We start from the raw sequence: 26,842 nt of genomic DNA, 5'->3' as shown, positions 1-26,842 counted from the left end.
CCCTTTTCAGTGAGGGTAGAGGGCAGCTCTGAGTAGCACATATTTCTCTCAGCATCTCCCTGGTTGTTCACAAGCCAGATACCCACAGCCCAGCCCCAGCATCCCTCCTCCACAGCCTGAGGATGAAGGCATCACAGCATCACTGCCCAGCTCCTGCTTCCTTTCTCTCAAACTGTCATAGTGCGAGTCTCTGCAGCCAGGATGAGTGCTGAGGTGTCCTCCCAGCCCCTCACATGGGCAGGCTGAGCTGATAGTCATGGGGAACAGGAGCAGGGCCTATCACGGGAGGGGATCAGGATGGCCATTTGGCCCAGGCCTCTCATTCATGGAGGGACTCAAATTTAGACTTTTGACGTTATCTCCAAATGAGGTTATACATACAGACACAGAGATACACTGACAGGATTGAAAGAAGACATTCATCATACCACTTTAAACTTGTGTCCCATTACTGGGCCATACCACCTGTACTGCGCTATGAATTAATATTTTTTAATATACCGGGAGCCTCAAAAAATGGAGGTGGCCCAGGCCTCTCTCGACCTCTGAGAGGGCCTGAACAGGAGAGGAGCTCTGTACTGGTGCCAGGGACAGAGCTGGGCAGGGAGCCAATGCAGAACTTCTAATCCCTCTTTCTTAAACACTGGTTCTCAACGTCCTTGTATGCAGGAGTTGCGCGCGCACAACACTTTCTCCCCACATTCCCTCCTCCACATACCAAGGCCTGGCATTCCTCTCCTCGCTCTGGCCGGTCAGCTCCCAGAGCTGCTCCAGGCATCCCCCTCTCCTAATAATCCTGGATGTCTGAATGTAGTATCTGGAACAGGCAGCTTGAATCAGCCTCCTTTCTTGCCTTCTGAGGCTCTAGGGGGGTTATTTTCAGATGATGTCTGTTTGGAAATATCCAACCCTGAAAACTTGCAACTCAGCTTTTCTGAACTGCAAACCAAAGCCAGACCCTAGCAGGCTCCTCCCAAACATGTCACAAGGGGAAAGCATCTGGGGTTCCTATGAAAGTTTCCTCTGTTTGCTTTAGAGTGCATCTCTGTAACATTCAGAGGGATGGGGAGCTTGGCCACCTGTGGACAGCAGCAGGCAAGGGTCCAGAGGTGATGGCAGCAGGAGGAAGGCAAGTGGAGTACAGTGAAATCCTTCAGCTAGTCTTCCAGTTTCCTGCCACAGCTGTGTGACCCAGAGCACTTAACTTAGAGGAATACTTTCAGGGGCTGGGATGCTACTGGCCAGCCAGGCACACTACCACAACCACTGGGCAGGTGTTAGCACAGCTCTCGTTGAATGGCTACAAATAAAGATTGAAATACCAGCAGTAACAGGTCTTGGAGAGAGGGAAACACTAATTATTAGCACATAGGGGATCTGAGTTCAAAGGAACACCAGCTCTCATGTACCCAAATACTTAGGATGCTACAGAAGTGCTGCGTCTGACACTGAATCTTCAGAAGCCATCTCATGCTTTTATCCCACTTGTGACCCCCAGGCAATACTCCAGATACACAAGCGGCCAGGAAAGAGCAAAGTGTACATGGGCTTGGGAAGTGTCACAACCCTTCTCTGCAGGAGGTCATTCCCTCAGGGAAAAGGGAAGAAAAAAAAAATGTAGCTGTCTTTTAGAAAGCATCAGTTAAGGAAAGAGCCTGAAATCCTTGGTCATCTATATATGTGCTCTGGGGTGGGTGAGGGTGGGGGGCACGTTTTCATTAGAGCGGCTCTAGGGAACCATTCTAATGAAAACACTCACGACATCTTATGTATTGAGCATCTCGTGCTTCAAAACGGCGATGGGGATGTTTAAGTAAACATCGTTCGATGAACTTTAGGTAAAGTGACCCACCACCATTTTGAAACATGGGGACAGTGAACACACACGATGGCAAGGATGTTGCAGCATTCTAATTAAAACACTCCAGCAGACTCGACATGTTCTAATCAGAATACAACAGAGCAGGTATCCCACATGTGTACAGGCAACTTTTGTTTTCATGGTCCAAAGCTCTGTGTCCCGGCCTGGTCTGGCCAGCCATTTGCAGGGAACTCAGATAGTGCTTCTGGGGCTTTGTGCTGGTCAGCCCAGAGGAAGCTGCTCAGCAGTGACCATTTATGGAAGTCCAGTGGCTACAAAACAGATTGCAGAGAACTAGGTTTTTCCTCCTGGTACTGGTCTGGCTCTTGTCACCCTAGAAACCAATCAGCCACTGACTCTCCCATCAACTCAGAATCATTTACAGCCACTTTGCCTCTATTTCCCCAGTGCAAAATGGAAATACTTCCTTTTTCCAAGATACATTTTGATGAAAGGCACTAAGTGCCATATATTATGAAGACAGTATTCTGCTTATGGAGTTGCCATCTACTCTGTGAGCCCAAGCAGACAATCCACAGCCTTGTAATAAGTCAGCCATAAAAAATAAACAGAATGTCAGGACCAGTGCAATGATGATCAGTTTGTACTGAATGGACAGGAGAGGGTAAGAGCCAGAGCTCATTCATGGAACTACTCTGGAAAAGGGGGAACCAGCAGGGTATCCTGGGAATTCAACCCTTCAGGGCATGCTAGAGCAGGGCTCTGGTGCTTGGAGCATTCACATCCTTCCCTCTATCCTCTCTCTGCAGAATCCCTAAGATATAACATGCCAGATCAGGCCGCAGAGTCCACTGGCATCATCTCATTCAGGAGGAGATGCAAGGGCCTCCTACAAGCCAGCATGATGCACCACATTGGTACTAGAAGTAGGCCCAGTCAAGCACTCACTGTAGAACTGAACCAATCAGAAGGTGTTTCCCATCTCTTGTGGGATGCTATCAAAGGTGATGCCCAGCAAGACGCAGTCACTGAGAGCTTCCTTCCCATCCCCAAGGAATTGACCCCACATCAGTTCCCCTGCAATGTGCCTGTTCAGGTCATGCTGCTCACTGACACAAGCACTGCCTCATTCGGGGTTTGAAAAGTACATGGTCTCCCTACAAGGCCTCCCTGCCCGCCTGGGTGGCCCTGGGGAGTGATACCACCGTGTGGGGAGGGACCTGGGACCCCATAGCTCAGGGGTCACTTGGCCTGCTGGCAGCTCAGCTCCTGACCATGGAGATGCAAGCAAGCTCTGCAAAAAAACAAAAACAAAAAGAAAGAGAACAGTGGGTTTTTAATAGTCACAATTGTAAACCCACCATTTCAATTTATGGGACTAAACCCCCATCACATGTACAAGCAGCCTAAAACTTTAAAACAGTTCTGAAGATCTGATACAAAACTAAAGGAATGAAAATAAGAAGTCTAACTGATTATTACTTATATGAAAGCTGTATATTCATTGCTTTATTTGTGCACATATAATTCTTTAAATAAAAAGCTGTCAGCATGTCTGTCAATCATATGTCATGCATTAGCAAGTGCATCACGAACAGGTCCAGGGAGGTGATACTTCCCCTGTATGCAGCCCTGGTCAGGCTGCAGTTGGAGTACTGCATCCAGTTCCGGGTGCCGCACTTCAAGACGGATGTGCATAACCTTGAGAGGGTCCAGAGGAGCTGCTCATATGGTTAGGGGCCTGCAGGTAAGACCCTACAAGGAGAGACTGAGGGACCTGGATCTCTTCAGTCTCTGCAAGAGAAGGCTGAGAGGGGATCTAGTGGCCATTTACAAATTAATTGGAGGGGAGGGGAGCAGCAAGAAACTGGAGATGCTTTGTTTACCAGGGCACCCCTTGGAATAACAAGGAACAACAGCTACAAACTGACAGAGAGCAAATTTAGGTTGGATATCAGGAAGAACTTCTTTAAGGTAAGGGTTGCCAGAATCTGGAATGGGCTTTCAAGGGAGGTGGTGCTCTCCTCCACCTTGGGGGTCTTTAAGAGGAGACTGGACAAGCACATGGCTGGGGTCATATGACCCCAGTGTTCTTTCCCATCCAGGGCAGGGGATTGGATTTGATGATCTATTGAGGTCCCTTCCAACCCTAACAATTATGCCAGCATGACGTGCTGCACTAGTACTGAAAGCTGGCCCACGGTTAGGCACTCTCTGCAGATTGAGTCAGCCCTGGCAGGTGGAGTGGGGGAGAAGTGTTTTCCTGCTTCTCATTGGGATCACCTTTGGGAGAATTTAGTTGAAAGCACAGGGCTTGCACAGCAGGCTGATTCCAGGCCCCCGCTTCCAGTGTGTACAAAAGGTTCAGTTCACATTATGTTAAGGAGTTTTGTGCATGCTTTTTTTAAAGCACACAAAAGAAAAAGCAATGCCAGCTGGAGTCAGGCTCCGTGCAAACCAGTGCTGTGCAAGCTGCCTTCACACTGCACAGTCCTGACTTGATACACCCTCCTGCTATTTCAGTCCAGAGCTGTCAGACAGCTCTGCCGAGGCCACTCCACCCCGACCTCCAGCAGCCCTGCTATTCCGGTTATTCCAGTGCTGGGCTCTTGTCCCAGTTTTGCCAATGAATCTCTGTTATAACCTGCAGAACGTCCTCCTGAGCCCCTCCTGGGATACAGACTTGCCAGCACACTCACATGCTGACCAGCACGCATGGCAAGAGATATGGCAAGACTTTTAAGTAAGCAGAGATTAAAAATACTGGCAGTGTTGAGAGGGGACATATTAGATAGGACACAAAAGAGATGTAATATAAAACAGTAGAAGACAGACAGAGCAGGGGCCCCTTTCCAGCTGACCCAAGAACATGGGGCAATTAGTGCAACTGTCATGCAGCAATTTACAACTGATCAAAGGATGGCATCGAACAGTAAAATACAACACCATTAACCTGTAGAGGCCAAGAGTTTAGTAGGATTCAGGAGAGGAAGGGACATTTATATGGACAAGAACTTCCACTTGCGCTAGACAGGAAGAAATTATAAGGGCTATAAACCCTCACACTTAAGTGTACAAACCAACCAGTGCCCATCAGGGCTGGAAATCAATTTCCCCTAGGGACAGGCTGTTCTACAGTTGTCTACAATGGGGACTCCAGGTTCTTCCTTCCCAGCAAACAGCAGTAGCCCTGAGCAAAGCTCACTGATTGTTACCTGGTGCCAAGTGTCTTCATAACACAGGGATTATGAGACAGCAAAGCTCTTCTCCCACATGAGTACAGAAGGAATTTTATAAGGCATCATTGAAAGGTAGGTTGCATCCTCCCCTTTTCCCCCCAGCCTTCTGTGCAATCCTGAGAGCTCCCAAACATATCTATTTAGACACATCCCACTGCTAGCACCTCCTGCCACTCCTAAAGCATTTCTTTGGGTCATTGGTGTCAGCTAGCCCCTAAGCCCCTCCTTGCTCCCCGTAGCAGGATCACCGAGGCCGTTCTCCAGGGAGGTGCCTCTTCACTGTCCTTCATGGCTATATGGCTTCAGCTTTGCGGAGTCTGTAAACAAGCCCTCCCACTGCCCCTGACTCTCAGCCCTCTGGCCTAGGAAAAGAAGCCCTCCCACTGCCCCTGACTCTCAGCCCTCTGGCCTAGGAAAAGCCAGTAAGTGATCCTTCCTCTGCTCTCCTGCCCCACCCTTCTCTAGCCTTGTGGCTCTGGCTCCTCATCATGGGGAAGTCATCTCTCCTGTTGCTTCTCCATAGCTTTAGATACTCCAGCCCTCTGGTTTAGGAAGGTCAATGAGCAAATATCTCTGCTAGCCTCTCTGCTTTCTCCAAAGCTGTCTCACCAGAACCAAACCATCTGATTCCTCCATGAAAACCCCTCTCAATCCCCACTAAGCCTCAGCTTTATGCCTCCCACAGAGCTCTAGCTGCCACCTTCTCTTTATTGATTAGTTCTCGGTGCCATCGCCCCCTACTCAACAGGCTCAGAAGGAAGTAAGTCATAATTTCCTCAAAGGGTCTGCACCCCCCTGTCAGCCCCTTCAGCAGAATATCAACTCAAGAGTCCTGCAACAAGGTGAGGATTAATCCCCCTGGCCCATTGTGGAAGGGTGCTAGGTGGGCATGAACTCTCCACTAAGCATCACATTTTTGCACCAAGTACTCCACAGACCAGGCAGGCTGCACTCCTCACTGCACCAGAAAGTTTCCCTTTAAAAATAAATAAATAAATAATTAAAAAAAAAAAAAAATCAGCATTTGCCTTGTCATGGAGCTTTTCCAACAGTTCAATTTACGGGCTTCTAGAGCCTTCAGCAAAGTGGAGACTAAATTCCATCTAATGCCTTGTGTTAAACATAGATTCTCAGGTCAGAATAGAAAGAGGGAGAACAAATGGCAGTAACAAGCAAATCCTGTCCGTGCTGTCATACAAAAGAAGCTGTGAGGGGTCAGGACCTGCCTTCACTGTCTTTCTCAGCTAGCATCAATGCACCCAAGCTCTGAACTCTCCCTGACAGACCTCTCAGATAGCCAGAGAGTTGTGCCCAGTGCTCACAGCACTCACCTCTCTGTGCTACACAGTTATAAAGGGAGAATCACTATAACAAAAGGCAGAGTAGAGATGTACATTACAAACTAATTGGATCAGAGATGCATAATCTGTTGTGAGCAAAAGCTCATTCATCGGATGCACAAATGTGTTGTTAAAAGGGACAGGTCCCTCTTCACTCCAAAGACGGGGTGGAAGGGTGTGTTTCCTCCTCATGCCAAGTCAATGGCACATTATCAAACCCAGGCTTTAAGGCCAACACAAGGCAAAGTGCATACTGCAGCACCCATCAGTTTGCAGCCTCTCCCTGCCACCCACAGGTAACCAGTGCCAATCAATCACATCATAGCCAAGAATATTCCCAAGGCAAGTGCCCAGGCAACTGCAGTCAGCAACTCCACCCACCCCACTCTGCACATGGAAGAAGCACGTACTGACTGGCCCCCTTCTGCTACTGCTCCAGCACTTGAGCAGCCAGGTTCGCCTGCACAGCCTTTGTGCCCAATGGGCCTCGTGACCATGAGTGTTAAGTCCTAGCCTAAGGGTGGGCAAAATATGGCTTGCGAGTCAGATCTGGCCCATGGGAAGGACTTTGGCCCACAGTGGGCCCTTCAGACCCTCCTGGCCCAGGCACCATCCAGCCCATGATGCATCGCACTGCCTCTGGACTTGCAGCAGGGCTGGGGTGGCTCCACAGCCACAATCCACTTCCCAGAAGCCCTTTCAGCTGCTGCCACCGCTGGCCCCATCCCCCATGGAGACAGGCTGGGATCTGCACAGGCAGGCTGAGCACACAGCCTCAGTTTGCCCTGCACAAGGGTTTGGGGTCCCTGTAACACCCGCTCCAGACACGCCTGCCCCAGCCACAATGCGTGGTGGCAGCAGCAGCAGCCAGGCAGAAGCCGCTGTTGGACATGAGGAAAAAGTGGGATCTGGCAGCAGGTGCCAGTGTGGCCACCTCCCCCTCATCACTGCCAAGGCCTTCTCATTACAGTCACCCAGAGCCGGTGCTGAGGTTCCCCTGCAGCTTCTCCCCACTGCTGCTGCCAATACCCTGGCGGGGGCAGCTGCCCCATCTTAGCCCGCCCTGATGGTAGCAGCTGCAGCAATGGCCAGAGATTTGTTTGCCTAAGGCCCACTAAAGGTTTAATTTGGTCCTGGCTGCCTCCACACCTGAGCAGCCATGCCCAAGCCAGGCAGCAGCTCCAGCCACTCCTTGGCATAGAAGGGCAGCCTGGAGGTGGCGCTGCTGAAGCTGCTGTCCACCTGCACCCATGCCTGCTCCCTGCCCACCCACAGTCCCATCCCACATAGGGAGGGCTGGTCACTTGTTGCAAGGGGGGAGGAAGAGCAGGAGTGCTGACCCAGCCCATGACAGCTCCCCAAAACTCCCTATATGGCCCGTGGGCCCTAGCCTGTTGCATGTCACAACAGGAGTGTCTTCTGTTTCTTGAGCATGCTGCAGCAGCCTGTGGGGGTTCAGAAGTTGAAGGTAATTACAGCATAATGAGGAACTCCCAAAAAAATGTTCCAAGGGGCTACAGACACTGGACATTCAGCCCCTGAGGTAAGGTCACCCGACACAAAATGCTGCACCAAGACCCGAAGCAAAGACAAGCCCTGCAGCTCACGAGTCAGCTGAGCTCACTATCTAGCAACAGGCCTGGACAGGACAGTATTAGCTCTCTGCCTAACCATCCTCTTCTTCCAGCTGACAGTAACCTCACTGTGTTTGTGGTGTAGGCACAAGGATAGGAATCCACAGGTCAGGGGACCACTGCAATTTGGGACTACAGCTGAGCAAGTTGCATAGTGCCTCCAGCAGGGTCCCCATAATGCTTTCCTCTGTTGTGGGAGGGTTGGGAGGCAAAATCCATTCCTGCTGATGAAGCAGCTTGGGAGCCCCAGACTGGGAAAGAAGATGAAGCATCATTAAATTGTCAGGCTGATCTTGGCCACCCTATTCCTAGTCTGTTATGGCTGGCTTTCCCCAGACCCTTCAGGACAACGAGTAAAAGAGCTGAAGAGGCCTTCACTCTAGATCAGGGTGATGACGAAGGATCGCAACAGACCCCTTCTTACCTCTGACTATCACACAGTCACACCAACTACTCTATCAGTTTTCTAAAATCAGGCTACATCAGAACATCCCTACCAGCATGAGGCAGCAACTCCAACATTCACACTCATACCTCCTTGGAGGCAGTGCATCCCAGCGGCTTGAGGAAAAGCATGGGAGTTTAATGACAGCTCTGGCACTAGTTCATGCACAGTGGCAAACCTGAGCAACTCCTGCAGTCACTCTACTTCAGTTTCTTGATCTGTATAACAGGGATATTTATATTTACTTGCCTGTACAAGGTGGGGGGGGGAGGAGGTGAAGATAGAGTGCCAGATAAGCCCATTGAAGATACAACTATAAATCAAGCTCTATGCAAAGCCACACCAGCCAGACACATTTCCTGAAAGGTACTTCAATACAAAATTGCAGGAGGGCATCATGTGCCTGGCTAAATCACTGACAAGTTTATTTCCAAGTTAGTGCTGAACCAACAATGCCCCAGCACCCTGCTTGGCTGCATAGTCCTGCTGCTTCTCAGGCAAGACACAAAACTGGCTGTGTGAGCTCATGACATTTTTGGAAAACCAAACAGGTGTTAAGACAGGTTGGAACTAGGCCAGAATACCTAAAATTCTACTTGTATTCTTCAGCTGGAATCATTATTCTTCGCTTCCTGCCTTAAGCTGCTGAAGCATCGCTGTGCATTTCTGAACAGCTACCACATGAGGCTGCTATAGTTTAGCATCAGGTACCTACAATTCGGCGATCAAACCTAGGCTGTAAAAAAACAACAACTTGGGGAATCCCTTGGGAGGAAGTGCTCAACCTGCCCATGTCCATCACTGACATGGGTACTGCCTTACAAGTGCAGCACAAATATCAGCACTAGAGACAGACCAGGAAATAAAGCCCCAATTCACCAACCAGGCACTCAAGGAGTCAGCCATGGTGATGGGAGCTGTCCTGCCCCTGCCACAGGAGACATGCCCAGCCCTGATTTACAAAGGAAGCTCTAGCCCTGACCTTCCAGCACCTGAGCCCATTGTCCAGGGTAAGTGGCTGGTACTTTCCTCAGAGATCTGCCAGTTCACACCCCCACACCGTCCCTTTTGCCTGGGTACGGGTGTCAGAGCTGCTCAGCATCCTGCCCTCACTAATAACTGACTCACAACTGTGGAAACTTTGGGGCCAGTAAGAAGAGAGGATAGAGTTAACCAGTTAACCTTTTCTTACAGAAAGTGAAACAGCTACAACCTAGAGATGTAAGCAGGAAGAGGCCTTATTAGCCTGCTGCTTGTGAGAGGAACTTAAAAGGAAGTTGTTGACAAACTCCTCAGCTATGGACCTTGAAGCAACACCGGAGAGTGTGGCTGGCACATGCCAGAGCCATGCAAGGGCCCTGCTGCTTGGTTTGCCGCGCTGGTAGAGCAAATTGCATGAGCTCAGGAGACACCCACGGGGAGGAGGGGGGCTCACAGATGGTAAGGGAAGCGGGATGTCGGAGAAGCAGGACGATGCTAGAGGGGCAAGAGGAGGAAGAGCCAGAAAGGAACTGGGGAGCGATGAAGGGAGGAGGCAAACAGCTGAGAAGTCGGCAACAGGGGAGGAGCGCAGCTGGACAGCACGGGCGGCTGACAAGTGACAGGGCAGGCAGGGCAGGGAGGAGACCAGAGCCGGGGGCTGCGGGAGCAGGGGTGCCGGCGGGGGCGCGCAGGGGCCGGACACTCACCCAGGACGTCTGCGGCCAGCGCCCGCCACATGGGGGCGAAGTGCTTGCAGTGGCCGCACCAGGAGGCGTAGAACTCCACCGCCCAGGCGCTGCTGGAGTTGAGCACGCTCCGCTCCAGCGTGGCCGCCCCCAGCAGCACCAGCGGGTCCGCCGCCGAGTACAGGCCGGCCTCGGGCTGGGGCCGCGCCCCGCGCGGGGCGACCGCCAGCGCCAGCACCAGCACCAGGAGCCGCGCCATGCTCCGCGCCCGCCGCCGAGTGCCGCTCGCTCCGGGCCCGGCCGGCGGGGAGGAGCCGCGGGGGAGCGCCCGCCCCGCCCCGCCCTCCCGGGGCGCCGCTGAGGCGGGGCCAGGCGAGCCGCGCGCTGCTCCAGCGCCCTGGGACCTCGCACGCAGGCCCCTCGGGGCAGGGCGCAGCCCCACAGGCCTCTGCACGGAGCGCCCCGCCATCCCGACCCGCAGCCGGGACCAGGCAGCTCCCTTGGGAAAGGCGACCTCGGGGGCCGCCCCGCACAGCAGTTTTATCTCGTTCAGATTCAAGGGGGAGCTTTATTCATGGGCCAGGGGCTAGGGCTGGATGAGGCTGGGTAAGGTGGAAGCAAAACACAACTACAGCTTCACTGCAGCGAGTTCAGAAGGGGGCGGGGGGCAGGGGGCCAGCCCTCACCAGAGGTGTCGAGGCAGGGCCTGGGCAGCCTCTGGCAGGGGATGATCTAGCGCAGCGTTTCTCAACCTTGTGACCCAAAAGTAGGTCACGAGAATATATGAAAGGGTCACGGACAAACTTTACAAATCGATCCTCCTTTGAAGGCGAAGTGCATGGGAAACGGTGGGTCTCCCCTCATGGCTGGGAGTTCCTGCCCGCTTGCCCCCCTCCCCACCCCCACACACACTGGGAGCTGGGGGGCAGCGGGGCCACAGTGAGGGGCACCAGCAGGGCCAAGGGGCTGTTTCCTACTTAAACTATTTACTGGGTCGGGACTGGCCATCAATCTTTACAAATGGGTCCTGGTACAAAAAAAATTGAGGAGCACTGATCTAGCATAGCTATGCCCGTGTTTTACTATGGGGATTTCCTAGGCCTTTGGGCTTTGCCGGCTGTCCTCCTTCCCTGCTTTCTGCTATGCTTGTCAGGGTGTTTTTAAGCCTCCCTCAGAGGCATTGGGTCTGGGGACTTTGGCTGAGCTGTACTAGTGCTCCTGCTAGGATCAAAGCTGGAGGGTTCTGGCTAGAGGGTCTTGTCCCTCTGCTCTGGGTCAGAGCAATTGCCGTATTTGGAGTCTGGAAGGAATTTTATCCCATGGTCAGACTGGTGCAAACTGCGGGGGCAGGTTGTCTTCCTCTGTAGTAGGTGGCGTAGCTCTACCTGGGATGTCTTGAGCATATATTGACAACATTTCATAGAAGCAGGACATTGGTTACTGTGGCAGGTTAGGGTGTTAGGTCTGTGTTGTGTCGGGGTTGACAACAGTCTTAGGTAGAGTTTAGATTATGGTTTGGATAGAGGTGACCTACCTCAAGCAAGGGGGTTGAATGAGATGATCTCTGGAAGTTTCTTGCAGCCTGATATCGCTATGATTTTATGAAAAACAATCTGTGAAATAGCTGCTCCTGGTAGTGAAGCTCCTAACAGACTGCAGAACAAAGGGAAATGACTTTGGTGGAACATCAAAATCATTTAAAAAAAGAGAGGGAATAAGGAGTTTAGAAGGGTTCAAGTAGATAATAATGAGATGTAGAATCAATTGACTTCACTAGAAATGCTCCTGCCACTGCCAGCCAGTTGGTGTTGAATTTTAGGTGGAGCAGGAATCAAAGTAGGTGCAAGTGGATCAGTGCACCTCCCTTGTATCTGCCTCGATGACATGAATGTAGGAGTCATAAGGGTAGGCAGTGCTGCTGATTCAAGCAGGATACATTGCTTTTAAATTCTCTTATCACCCTAGTTTTGTCACCTTAGCACCAGGTTTCCTCATTTCTGATGTAAATAATAATCAATGAGTAGAGCAAGGTTGTACCCATTTAGTAAGGAGCATTAGGAACTTTAGGACAAGTAGGTAGAACAGCTCTAAAATGAGAGGAATCTGAAACACATGACAAGGCAGAACGTAATTCTGTATTAGAAACCCAGAAGTAAATTAATTTTAAATACTAAATCACATTTCATAGACCCCTTAACAGGAGCTAGCAACACACATGACAGAGCAGGGAAAGAATGACTGACTAAGTTAAAAAAAAGATTAGAGAAATCCTTCAAAATCATACATAGTTATTACTAGGACAGTGTTATTTTCCTCAGGGCTTTATAACTACGGAAGAAAAACTAGGTTATAGAAATACAGGTGAAGCCCTAGGCTTTTTCAGAATAGCACTCACTTTCTATTTTCTCATGTTAGTGCCATATCTGGGTTCTGATGAGGAGATTCATCGAAACATAGATACTGTCCAAGAGCCAGCTAGCCAGCCCTTACAAAACTAACCACTATCTTATGCTTATTTGTTTATCTTGTGATGGAGACAAATATCATTGTCACAGAGGAACTAAGGACCAAACTCACTGGGCGTGTCTACATATACTCTTAAATGAGGAGCAATAAACTCCAGTGGTGTTTGCGCTTAAGTTTATTGCCCCTGGGTACTGTGTTTACACGTGTGCCCAGGAGTGCAGTACATTGAGCTGGGTTAGAGCAGCCCTGACTGGCAGGGGGCCTGAGGGGACAGCCTGCCAGCGTGGGGCTACTCCAACCTGCTCGGCATGCTGCACGGGCTGGCTGGGGCACAAGGGTGCTCTGTGGGGCCAGGCAAAAGGCAGCCCCCACACTGAAGCACCTTCGTGCTCCAGCCAGCCCTGTCTGCATCTATACGTGCATTGCTGCACGCTAAATGATGCTGCCAGAGGATAGTACTTGTGTTTACAAGTACTATCCTATGGCGGTATTTATTAGTTTAGTGCAGCTAAAGTGGGCTGCACATGTAGATGCTGAGACTTTGCTGTAGAGTTATTTAGGTAGCTCTGCAGTAATCTCTCATGTAAATGTTTCATGTATGGTATAAACTGCAGTGGAGTTGCACCAATTTCCATCAGCAGAGAAATGTATTGAAAATCCTTGCCTTATTCCTTTGTGTCATAACTGTGTTGCTGAAACAATGCCTGTAAGGTTTGCATCTGCTACCACGTGTGTCATTTGCCACACGTACCATCTTTTCAGTCTCGTGCACTGGAAAGCCAGATTCTGCATCTGTTTTATATACAACAATATTAAAAAAAAAGCATAATCATCAAGATATATATGCCTATGTATAATCAATACAAGCCCTTATTTGTGTTATTTTGTCTTCCTTTGCCTGCCCCAGCCCCCCACCCTCCCAATACTTGCAACCCTCTCCCCCATGAATAACATGGAGACTGAAAACTCACTAGAGCAGGAAGCATCTGTAAAGCATCTTGCACATTTTGAGCATTGTAAAAATCACACCTTCCATTACTTACAAACAGCACAAACCAAGTTAACAACATGGCCTTTAACAGCCTGTGTTTTGGGTACCTTGGTTTCCTAGGAACCATCATTATTAATAATGCTCATCTTTCTTTATGACTTTGTTTATTGGTTCAAGTCCCAGGAAACCTATGAGCAGTTCAGGGCCACCCATTTAGGTATCTGGAATGACTTGCTGTGCTAGAAGAACAGACTCAGTTAGCAACAATTAGAAGCAATTAGCATTTCAGTAACAAGAGAGACTGCCAGACATGAAGCACATGTGACTGTCATGGCGACTCTACCTTCATGTATGAACTGCATTCATGCAAGAGATGGTTCTATAGCAGGGGTTTTCAACCTGCAATCTGCAGACTTCTGGGGGTCCACAGACTGTATAAGGGGCCTGTGAAAGATGACTATGATCAATCAAAAGTATATGAATACCCATGCTTACAGTTCAAAGGGGTCCACACCTCCATTTGAAATTTCCAAAGGGGTCTGCACTTTCTTTTGAAATTTTTTAGGGGTCTGCAGATGAAAAATGGTTGAAAACTGCTGTTCTACAAGTAACTGATGCTATTAGATCAGAGCCCTTAAGGTGCTACTAAAGCATTAGTAATAAGTTACAAACCTCACCTATACATAAAATAATGCAAAACGTTGGGGACCATCCTATTCTCCAGTCCTAGAGATGGTATTTTTCTGAAGATGCCAGAGTGTTTATGAGACAGTCTCTAAGCATAGGGGGGATTAAAGAAAGATCTTACAGCAGGATTAGCTTTTAGGTCTTCCCACACTTCCGTAGCTGCTGTTAAGTCTTGTAGGGATTAGTAAGCATTACTCTGAACAGGTTTCCAAATGGATATAGTATTTCTCAATAAACACTTGTATTTTGGTGGTGCTAAAACTCCCCAGCAAAGAGCCCGAACCTACCTCATAGTGCAGTACTAACACAGGTATAGAGACAGTCCGTGCCTCAGAGCCTTTGTGTTGGTGTTTGATGTGCAGGGAGGCAGGGAAGTTAGACTATAGACTGAGACATTCTGAAATCCAGGTTTCTGCAGCCCTGAACTCACCTCCAATGTACATCAGACAGAATTTGTAGTTGCGGGTTTTTTTTCATTGGCAGGGTCATCACAAGCTCTGTCTACATTACAACAACAGCTATGTTGAAACACGGTTGCGGGTGCAGGTCTGACATTTCAGAAGTAATAAAGCCTAAACATTCCAAGGAACACTTGACATTTGTCATAGGCATGATCATTAAACCACTCATTTGCTTCATGAGAGGACATTCCAGTCCTGCTGAATGAAGTGGAGGGACACTCAGGTCCTGCCCTTACAGTGTAGAATACTTTAATTAGTTATAATTCATAGCTGCGCAACAGCTATGGTTGGGTACATCTCACCTGGCGCAGGGTAGTGCTAGGGCAGCACAAGAGATGTTGCTTTACTGTAGCTCATTGGCAGATACTTTCAGTGTCCCATCTTTTTTTTTTTTTTTTAATATTTCATGTTCTAGGTCAAATCAGCCAAATCAGTTCCAAACCATATTGATCAAGCAGAACTCAATCGTTCCAAAAAACATATTGATTGAGCAGGCAGAATTCAATCATTCTAAACAGCACATATGGCACTACTACTGGCAAGCATCCTCTGTCCCAGGCTCTTACCCTGGGACTTTAGATACTCCCAAATCCCTTGTCAGGCATCCCACATGCAGACCCAAGCTCTGACGTCTTGGGATTTGAATGTTCCCACTTGATCTTAGCCCACAAGAGGTGGAGAAATCTGATCTGAGGCAAAAGGCCAAGAAGTGATCTGCTCAAGCCTGGAAAGCTATGATAGCCTGATTTGTTTAATTGTAAAACTGACTTTTTTCCTGAACATGTCTGCTTATGACATTTTAAACAGAGTTACTCAGTTGAATTAAATTACTGTACTCTAAAACCATGGATGGTTAAAACATTAAAAATGTATCTATAACTTTCTGCTATACCCCTATATCATCTATTTGTTTGGGGAGTCCTATTACCTCATACGCCTCAGTGCTGAGTCTGTCCCTACATTCCTCCTCACAGACCGACTGAATTGCCTCTAGGATCAGTTTAAATCACAATGATTAGCATGTGGAAAGGGGCAAATCTGTGAGCCAGTTTCAAGTGAGCTGAGATACAAAGGCAGGTGTCTCACCAAATGCCAGTGACCCCAGGTAAGAGCCGTGATGATCACATATCTTGACTCAAAGTTTCCCGGCTCCCTGTGGGATTTGCCAAGGGATAGCTCTCTTAGAGGAATGAGTAGGAATACAGAAATTTGAATCTGAGCTGTATAAAACTCCTCAACACAAAAGTATATGGATGAATATCTGAAATTTGCCTTACTTATGAGGTCAGAGTCTAAGGAACCAGAGACCTCACCACCTGGTAGTGAGTATATTCATGTATTCTCTATTATAGGTAGCCACTATCAGTACTTTTGTGTCATTGCTAATATCCAAATAAAGTAGTATAAAGTTCAAAGGAATTTGCTTTGGCTTGTCTTGAATTTCTCCAGATAAAATAAAAGCCCCCAGAGTCATCCTGGGTGTCATACTTTAATTAGCTTAGATTCCTTGAATCTGAAAAGAGAGAAAAGCTGCAAAGATCTGATTTCTCACTAGCGCAGCCAGTATCTTTGAACACTTCTAGCAAAACTGTTGGATTAGAAAGTTCTGTAGTTGCAAACACTTTCAGAGTAGTTTATAAATTCAAATTGGGGTTTTATAAAACTATTGTTGCAGAAAGGGTATTAAGAGATCCTCTGAGACCCTTTTTGTAGGTCATCTTTGCTGACATGTTCTCACTTGAGAGGAAAATGGCATTTTTTTGGTTCTATTTGATGGAAATTTAGCAATTGGGGGCTGAAAATGAAGTGGTTGAAGTCCCTTATTCAAAAGCAACATCACCATATAGAACGTACAGACCAGATGTTTTCAATTCCAACTGACCTTCCTCAATTTCAGCAGTAGATCAGCCCCAAATGTTGCCAAACAGTCAACTGAAAAGTCAGTCTAATTGCTGACCAGGAATCAGAATTCCAGGCAGATGACAAGGGGGAAGTCTTGTCTCACTGGCACAGTAATCCTGAAAGTTACGGATGCCTTTGTAAGTGGTGACGTGCTGTACGTGAGTATTGGGCTGGGCTACTAACATTGTCTTTACCACTCCTGTGAGGCTATAAACAGCCGTCTCAATTTGACATGGGCCTGATTGTCCCAGGGTTTGATCTGAGTCAAACCAGGCAAAGCATAATCATTTATACATGTTGCCCTTCAAAGTTATGTGAGGAGTGCACAGCCTGGCCACTTGTCTAGGGGAAAAAATGCAATAATTTTACATATCTCCACCACCCCCACAATTACTATCCCCCACAAAAGAACCTTCAGCATTCCTGGATCTTACAGCCGCACCTCCAGAAATGTAATATATCTTATCCAATGTACCAAATGCCCTGATGGAAAATATGTAGGAGAGACCAAACAGCAACTGCGTGCCAGAATGAATGCACACTGGAAATCTATCAAAGACAAGAATACCCAATTACCAGTGGGAGCACATTTCTCACAAAAAAACAACTCTCTCTCCAATCTCTCAGTTCTAATCCTCAAAGGGAATTTACAAAACACCTTTCATAAAAGAGCCTATGAACTTTACTTCATCAACCTCCTAGACACAAAAAATCATGGACTAAATACAGACATTGGATTTATGATGCATTATAATTTGCCTAATATCCAACTTCCCAGGTATTTCTCCACTATTTACCAGCTACATTCATCCCCCTCTCTCTGCCCTTCCGCCCCACCTGTCTCTCACCCACTGACTCCTCAATTTACATCTTCACTGACTGGCTTTCTTGCATGCAGCCCAGTACTATTCATTCCATCCAGAAAGAGCACACATCAACTGCAGATGCTTCCTCAGCCTGAAAAAGGATATTTATACCCAAAAGCTTGCAAAGAAGAATTTTTCCAACTATTTGAGTTGGTCTAATAGAAGATATCAGATTTACCCAAAGAACCTTGTCTATTGTTTTACAAGTGCATATAGCCATGTCTAGGGAAAAAGCATTAGCACATTTTATCCTGAATACTTCAGAGGGATAGAAGTGGAACAGTGGCCTTGTACATCCTTCAGATCTTGGGACAAAAGTCTTTATCCCAGGACAAATGCAACTTCTATTTACAGCCTGAATTAACATACTCAGAGAAGGGTGCAGTTGAGGGAAACCACACTTTTTTTTCCCTTGCTCCTTTATTTGAGAAAGACAGAAGAAATGAATATACCTGCTCTCTCCTCCAAAAAAATTTGACTGGAAATGCATTTACTAAAATGCTGAAGTTATGTAATTTGCCCCATATCAGCTATTTCTTCGGGGTACCAACATATCACAGAACAGGAATGGACAGGACCTTAACAAGTCTAACCCCTGCTCACAACTGAATCAACTCTCCTTCTCCCCTTGGCTGCCCCATTTAATGGGGTCGCTATTTCAGATCCTGGCTCTCCATTGGCTTCAAATCATACATATCTTCTTCTTCCAACTCCTTCTGTCTCATGTCCCTCTCCACTATATCTCTCCATCTCATCTTTGGTCTTCCTCTTTCCCTTTCCCTGGTAGTGCTATTTTGGTAAGTTAGGGTTACCATAGTTCCAGTTTAAAAAAGAGGATACCTGTCGGGGGTGGGGATTAATATGATTGCAGGGGAGCAATGTTATGCCTGTGTCATGCCCCTGCCCCTCACTCCCAAGCCACAGCTCCCCCAGCCCTGCTGCTGTCCCTCACTCCCAACTCACAGTCCCCTGCACTGCCTGCTCCCTGAGCTCCTGACCCACAGTCCCGTCTCCCCTGGTGCCCCTCAATCCCAAACCACAGCCACGCTAGCCCTACTGGTGCCCCTCACTCCTGACCCACAGCCCCCTGCCAGTGCCCCTCACTCCCAAGCTGCAGCCCCCTACTGCCCCCAGCCCTGCAAGCATCTCCCAGCTGTCCTGCCCCTGTGAACACAGGCACTGGCATGGCCTCACCACACAGCTCCCTGCTGCCCCTCCCCTGCTCCCTTCCCCCCCTGGAGGAGCAGATGCCTCCTGCACTCTGCTGCAGTCCAGTGCTGGGGAACACTTTGATGCTGAGCAGAGAAAAATCCCAAATCCTGGACATTTGTTGATATTTAAAAAAACACCCAGATGGAGATGGGAGGACCCAAAAAAGAGGACATGTCCAGGAAAACCCAGAGGTATGGTGACCCTAGGTAATTTCTTTTCCCATGCATTCTTCTAGACTCCTTTGAATATGTCCATATCATGCCAATCCTCTCTCTTGTATTTTCTTAGATGCCCCCACTACCTTCACCAATCCTCTGATGTAAGTATTCCTCACTTTATTCATCTTCGTCTCTACACACACCCATCGGAGTTTTTCATCTCTGTCATGTTCATTCTCCTTTCCTGAGTTTTCTTCAGGGGGCATGTCTCAACTCCTTACAATAGCACTGGATGCACGCATCTTGTAGACTTTTCCCTTCAGCTTCACTGTCACATAATATTCCTGTTGCTAATTCCCACTTTGTCCACCCTGCTGTTATTTGATGGTTCAACTCTACATCTAACTCTGCATCCTGATGAATGGTTGACCCCAGATGCTTAAACCAACATCAGGTACCTCACAGCAATCATAGTGCATATATTCCATTTTGGCTCAACTAATCGTCTTTCCTCTTCCCTCTAGCACTTCTCTCCATTTGTCCACTCCAACTTGCACTTCCTCTAAACTCTCAGTGCAAATGACCACGTCATCTGCAAACATCATATTCCAGGGTGATCTCCTTATTTGTTCAGTAAACACATCCATCATGACCGCAAACAGAACTGTTTGGAACAAGAACAGGAAATGGCAGGATCAGCCCTATCTAAACCATAGCTTAGTTCCCTTCACTTCAAATCTGAAGCAATGACACACAGCATGTTTGAATTGTTTAAGGCAGTGTTGCTCAACCAGTGGGACACAAAAGTCATGTAGGTGGGACTTCAACTCATTAAAAAAATTCTATGAATGATTAATATAATACTAAAATGTATGTAAATGTAAATATACACTTCTTGGAAAAAGTGGGGTTTTGTTTTTATCATGGTGGGACCAGGTTTTTTTGACAAAATGGTTAGTGGGATGTAAGGTGCAAGGCATATCACAATGGATGACAGCTATGGTGATGTTGTTTGTCATGGCATTCATGTTTTCTTTGCTTCTTAAACCAAATTTCTTTCAGAGTTAACAGATTTATGTAAAATATTTAGATTGACTCTAGTTACCACGTAACCCAAGCTGAAAGTCCACCCCTTTCACCACCAGACAATTCAGACTCAAGATCCAGCCTGCTGGTATGAGATACATCCGACTGATTTCAGCGGGAGAACATCAGCTGGCAGAACAGGAGTCCAACATTTCAAGCCCCACAAAGAAATTCTAGGCAGAGATTAACATCTAGAATGGGAAACAAACTGGCCTCTCCTTTATAACTCTAACAAGATTACTTCTGAGCCATTGGACAAGAGAAGACTTCTTTCATCAGATGTTACTTTCCATCACTGTCCCCTACCTTCAGCTATTCCCACATAATCCTGAGGCCTCTTCTCAAGTAACTCCATTTGCTTTCCCTTAGAACCACTATTCTCCAGCTTTTCCTGATTTCTTTGTGCATATTCCAAGCAGCATCATATCTTGCACAGGACAGGAAGTATCTAAAGCATGGGATGGGCAACTACTGCACCTGTTTGTTCACATCAATATAGCTTCCCCAGTGTATACCACCATGGACATTGTTTTGTTTGGATTTGCTCTCAAGGGTGAGCCACATACTTTAATCTTTGTGATGAACAACTCCATATATAATTTTTCTAGCCAGCTTGCCTTCCAACTACCTATGTTCTGGGCTGGGTTCCCAAAGAATGGCGACATCAGACCAGCCTACCACCTCTGTCCTCTCCCAGTGTCTGTGCTCTCATGTGGGCTGCTAACACCTTTTCTCCTGTGACTGATGCCAATGAAGGACAATACCTTGCTTTGAAAGATGCTCTGAAGTTTCAATAGTGTCACGTTCCAGGCCTTGCAGCATCCTCCAAAGCAAAAATGTGTTTTAGGATATGGAGGCCCCACTTGCACATCTGGCTACAGGGAAAGTGAGGCAGTGCCCATGAGAATTAAAACTTCAAACCAGTTTCATTTAGAATAAGGATTTGAAGTGGTCTTTGGGATGTGCCAGGCCTGTCGTTGCTCAATCATATCATTTCATTGGGTAAAAATTTTAGGGGTGGGGCAGCTTGCTAAAAGCATTTCTAACAGAACTGCATGCTTTAAGTGATGTGGAGATGAGTTGCCAAGAAGAGCTGCAGAAAGGCTGAAAATAGAGTCAGGGCCAAAGTGAGGTATTAAGTATTTGCAAATCAAGGGATAGTATAAAACTGCATCAGCCAATTTACAAGCTGGCCTGGGAAGGGCCAGGAACAGTGATGTAACAGTTTACTGTGTCATTTTCCAATTAGCTCTGGCAATGTTTCAATTGGAGAGATTTTAAAAAGACCAATCTAAGATTAATTTTTCACCTGAAATACACCCACAAATCTATTCCAAATGCATATGCTTCCCACCATAATCGCTGACATAATGAGAGCTTTAAGCAGTATCTTGTCCTAAAGTAGAAGGTTACATAGAGGAAATAGTTCAAGGGTGAGGATGGACAGTGATACATGCACGCACACCCTGTTTCCTAATCAGGAAGCACTGGCTGCATTACACTATGGTCCAGCAGGCTCTGATTTACTTTACTGCTCTGATTTAAAGACTGGGAAGATTAGACAACTATAAGCCTTGACTGTAACTAAGATCTTCTCTAAATATTCTTCTTTGGGTATGAAATGCTTGGGTCTCAGCTCACTTTCTATTTAAAACAATTTAAATCACAAATTCAATAATGGCTATGGCAAAAGGAGGTTATTTGTGGGGGGGTTTAAACCTGGCAGGGATTCAGTCCTCATGGAAGATTAGCTGCCTTTTTCTCATTTGAAAAAATAAAGAATAATTGCTTACCTTACTGTCACCCTGGGCGTTTGAAATGTGCTTATAGTCATTGTTAATTTTTCCAATTAAAAATTGTGATTTGTATCATTTGTAATAACAAAATCATGATTCTGCCATTCTTGCTGTGATAGCCAGCCAGCCTCAACAACATTATACCTCTCTGTAAGTCTTGTTACAGTTAAGGCAATTATAATGAGATTTAGAAAAGGGTAGTCAGCATCTCAAGCACAGCATCATGGATGAGGTGCAATAGGCTACCAAGACCAAGTGTACTGGATACCTTCCGAATTAGCAGATACTGGTGTCAGCAGATTCCTTTAAAAATCAGGAAGAAAACATCGACTTTATGAATCAGAAAGAGGGGGTGAATTATTGTGCCAGTGAGACAAAATATAGAGGTGAAGAAACACAGATGCCTAACACTGACTGGTACAGAAAAGGAACAGTCAGAGATTGAAAGGAAGAAGAGATTAAAAGAACGCAGACCCTATAGACGTTGATTTGGGTTAAGGGAGCACTCCTGATGGACAATACATATCTGTCTTTTTGTATATTTAGGGGATTGGATGCATTTTTAAGTACTAAATTTGTTATTTTGTAAGTTGGATTAATTAATAAATTAAGTTTAAAATACATATCTGTTTATCTGAAGATTTTAAATTTTTAAAACATGTTTTAGTTAACAAAGATATTTGCACTGGGGTACACAGGGACCACCCTGGTATATTTTACAGAAAAAAAATCCCTGCATCAGTAAGTCCACTGTGCAAAACTGCTCCATGTGGGATTATTTGTTAAAACTGGCCCAAAACCAAGTAAACAGGTTATTTACACCAACACAGTAAACTGGTCTATTGTTAGTATCTACACAATACAGTACACAGGGAGGCAGGCCTCCCAGAAGCAGGCTTTGAAAATGTGTATCAACACATTTCAACATCAATGAAAAAAAACCTCTCAAATACAGGATAATTATACTATTCCTCTCTCATGCCTGCATGCATCTTTGCATTTACTTATTAAGTTCCAATTTCAGCAGCCTTTACCTTGCTTCTGCTCTTCACTGAAGTAAAATAGATATGAAAGAGGTAAGAACAGTGTAACTGAATGCAAAGTTACCAAGCCCCTTGGCTTAGCTGCTGTTGTGTGGGAGCAAGACACGGGCTAACTGGAGCAGACACCACCCACCCGCATGTGCCCAGCCTAGCACCTTCCTGAGCAGCAGCTAGAACCAAGCGGTGGGCTGGGCTGGGCACTGCTCCTCTTGCTGGGGGTGCGGATTAGCCAAGGTGTGTGGGGGAGAGAGCTCTGCTGTAAGTGTGGACTGCTCACACGTGTGTGTGTGCATGTGTGTGGCACCCCCCTGATCATGGCACCTTGGAAGGTCACCCATATTGCCCACCCATACAGCTGGCCTTGTATTGCAGCCCAGCAATCCCACCTTCAGAGGAGAACATGAAGTTCCTAGCCCCATCCTGAGACCTGGGGAATTGCTGGCCGCTATTCTTTATACTGCATGAATATGGGATCCTATGACCCCAGCTGACTTCCTGCCCTTTGGGTGGGGGGCTGAACTCGATCTTCTGAGGTCCCTTCCAGCCCTAATGTCTATGAAATCTATGAAATACTCCATAAGCCTGCATCAGATAAGAAACCCTCCTAGTTTTGAACAACAAATTGAGTGAAGTCTCTCAAGGCAGGGCATGCAAAACCAGGTTCATCTATCATGTCCATATGGCCTTTGAAGTCCGCATAAGAAAGTCCAGCACCAGTGTAGATATGGTGGTGGTTTAGTAAAGGATGTTATACAGCCAATAGCCTTTGCAGTTTTTCATTTACCAGGTTCAGAATGTAATGGTATCTCTGATTAAGGTCTCCAAGATCCCACCTACTAGTTGCAGCGTCACACAGAGATCAGCTTCATCACAGCCCACCATGGAGTTCCTGCACCTTGGTGTTTACAGAAAAAATAAAAAAATGCTGCTTCATTGTTTTTTGGCATACATAGTACACTTTCAGAGGTTCTGGAAAGAAATATCCACAAGATTAAATTGTGTATAAGAGAGAATCAATTGCTTTAACCCCAGTACTCTGCCTCCCTCATTAGGCAAGTTTAGGTTTAGGGTTTATCTACTCTTGGTGCTAGGGCTTGGTTGACATAACTATGCCAGCAGAGCCCTCTAGTGGAGATGTAGTATGTACTGATGTTTTTCTACTGTCATATCTACCCCATTTCCACAAATGACAAAAGCTAAAAAAAAAAAAAAAGCCTGACAATAGCTGTGTACTCAGCAAGAATTCTGTCAACACAGCTGTGTCAGCTAGGGATAGCAACCACCGCCCTGGCTGATACAACTATGCCAGCAAAGTTGCATAGAAAAAACTAAACCCTACACTAGTCTGTGCAGAGACTGTCTGCTGAGAGGGTCAAAGCTACAGTACAAGAATACTCTGTGAATTAACAATCCTGAAGTACTACGAAGACCCAAAAAACCCAAAGCTGCGCTAGGAAACCCTGGGGAACAGAACCACTTCCAAGGTTTGTAGCTATGTGTACACACCCATCAGGCCTGTGGTTTCACAATTTAACAGCTCCATTTCTACTAATTAGAGAGTTTGGGAAAAAAGGACTTGTTGTATCAAACAGGTATGGAAGGAAATTTATACGGGTGTATACTTCACTTAGAATTCTTTGCTCTCCACATATCTCATATCTGTAGTTGGAAAACACATTGCCAAAATGATTTTTTTTTTAAAGAAAGCAAAAAATCTACATTTTCCCTTTGTCACTGTCCTCTTTTTTGCATGACTCCAAAAGTCAGGAACAAATTTTATGGCTTTAACAGAAAAAAGGGAACATTGATCAAACCCTGAATATAGGTACAGTTCTTTCGTTTCCCATAGAAGCAGCAGCTTCCAGAGGCCTAACTTGTACTATAAGGTTATGCTGGAATCACTCTGAGTATATCCACACCCACAGCTCTGCAACAGTCTTCCTTTCTGCTGAAAGCAGTAGGGCTTTTGCTGCCTGCCTGGCTCTTACATGGTGCCTTCTCAAAATGCACCTCAAACTCTGGTGGCAGAGCTGCTGAATGGAGCTGTGCAGAAAAATCTTTTAGCAAAAAAAAGCATTTTAAATAAAAGCAGATAGCTTGGAGAGGATCTGGGGGAGAAGACCTCCTTCTGGGATTCCAATTTTAGCACAGGAGTCCCTGAAAGAAGAAAGAGATGTCACTGAGAAAACACCAGGTGTTGCAAGTCTCCGATAAAAATGAATAAAGATCAGGAAAAGTAGGCCCCTTACTCCTGAAAGAAGCCCAGTAACAGAGAGGACAGAAAGGCAGATTCTTGGGACACTGATGTTGAACCTTTCTGGAAATCCTTCCAAAGGGACGTTACGATGTTTCACACCACACACACAGTCATGGCCTTACCTCTACTTTGTCCAACTCCACATTCCTCAATGCTTTAGGAAAAGGAGGCCTGAAGCACTCTGCAGCTGCAGTTTATACGGCTTCTGGTTCAGGACACTGACTGAGTGGGGCCGTGCAGCATATTTGAGAGCGTCACTGCCTAGTATATGTGCTTTAGGATAGGTGGAGAGCTGTGGTTTCTTGACAGAGCCCCATCTCCTCCCAAGTCTTGTGTTAGAAGTGGCAGCATATCAACAGCACATCTTGCAATAACATTTTAAATAGGCAGCACATCAATAAATAGAAACACCAACAGCTTATAGCTTGCAAATTTCTGCCTACAAAATCCCAGCAGCATTACTGCAGTCCCCAATATTGAAGGGAGGGAGAAAAAAATGGAACACCTTATACAGGTTTAGGAGCTACAGGATTAATAGCTCCAGCTGTGTCATCCATGGCCAGACTGAGGGTCCATATTCTTTATCTGTTTTTAAGCCAGTTCCTCCAAATGCAGAATCTGGGTGGCACCACAGTGTGCAGACCTGGCAGTTGCAAAAGACATCTTGAAACTAATTCAGCAAAAGCCACCTGGATCACCTCTCAGCAGTGCCTTTAATGCGATTTAAAACAGGGTTAAGCTCAAGTGGCTTTTCAAGTTGTTTATGAGATATCTAGTGTCCTTTGGCTCAAAAGGATAACCCTGATCATTGCCTAATTCAGGGGTCCCCAAACAGTGGTATGCATAACCCCTGGAGGTATGCAAGACCTCTCTGAGGGGTATGCAGAAGAAACTGTGTAATGATGGGTTTTTTTATTATAATAATATTTGTTATTTAAAGGGTTAAATATAACTGGTAGGGGTACATGGGCAGCTGGTAAATCTGGAAGGGGGTACTCAGTAGGAAAAAGCTTGGGAACCTCTGACCTAACTGCTTACAGCCTCAAGCTCAGAAGGGAACAGTAGCAGCTAGAGCGAAAGCTGCACACATTTCACAACTTCAAACCCCCTTCCCCTCAATGCACACATATAGTATCTCCTTGGCAGCTGCAGCAAATCTCTCAGAGGCCCTTAATGCCAGGCAACACTTTTAGATCCCTGAAGAACATGTCATAGCTGTCTAAGTAGGCACCTCCACATTAGCAGCAGCAGCAAGAGCAGCAAGACCAGCCGGCCATGCCCATTTCCATGGCAATCCAGCTGAAGATTCAGGTGCCTCTCAGCCATGGACCTGTATAAGGAACCATTGACACTTGGCCTGTAGCAGGCCTATCCCTGCCACTCTTCCACTGCTCACAATGTGGATTAATTAAATTGCAGTAATTTACATAATCCATTTAATTACTTGAAATCACCAAGTGGAAGGCCTCAATTTAAAATCATTGATTTTAATCAACTTTTCCATGTGTGTTTCACCTACTTTAGAAAGAAAAATGGCTTCTCATTGGTTGATATAATAATTACAACATGCAGATTTACAACTAAATAGAACCTTTACATTAGGACTTGGGATATAGTCTTACCACCAAGGTGGGTATGCTATAAATAATGTAGATTTATTAAAGCAAGTATATAGCTTAACATTTTACATTGTTAGTATATTAGAAAATGACAAGAGATTGTTCTCAAGTTCCACCAAAAGTCAAACTCTTAATTCAGTACAAGATCTAT

General features: G+C 46.5%; 1 protein-coding gene across 1 annotated transcript in view; it reads right to left on the bottom strand.

Annotated features, from left to right (window-relative positions):
- Positions 1–10,470, bottom strand: part of LOC149864087 (sulfhydryl oxidase 1-like) — a 42,003-nt gene extending 31,533 nt beyond the window's left edge. Inside the window, exon 1 of the mRNA XM_090048828.1 lies at positions 10,169–10,470. Within this exon, the coding sequence (XP_089904954.1) occupies positions 10,169–10,406 (238 nt within the window). The 5' untranslated portion in view covers positions 10,407–10,470. The remainder of the gene's footprint in view (positions 1–10,168) is intronic.
- Positions 10,471–26,842: the final 16,372 nt, after the last annotated feature.

Source organism: Crocodylus siamensis, chromosome 5 (assembly GCF_052110815.1).
Source record: "Crocodylus siamensis isolate JL-2025a chromosome 5, ASM5211081v1, whole genome shotgun sequence".
In the NCBI taxonomy this organism is placed as follows: Eukaryota; Metazoa; Chordata; order Crocodylia; family Crocodylidae; genus Crocodylus; species Crocodylus siamensis.
This window is presented reverse-complemented; position numbering and strand designations above follow the sequence as displayed.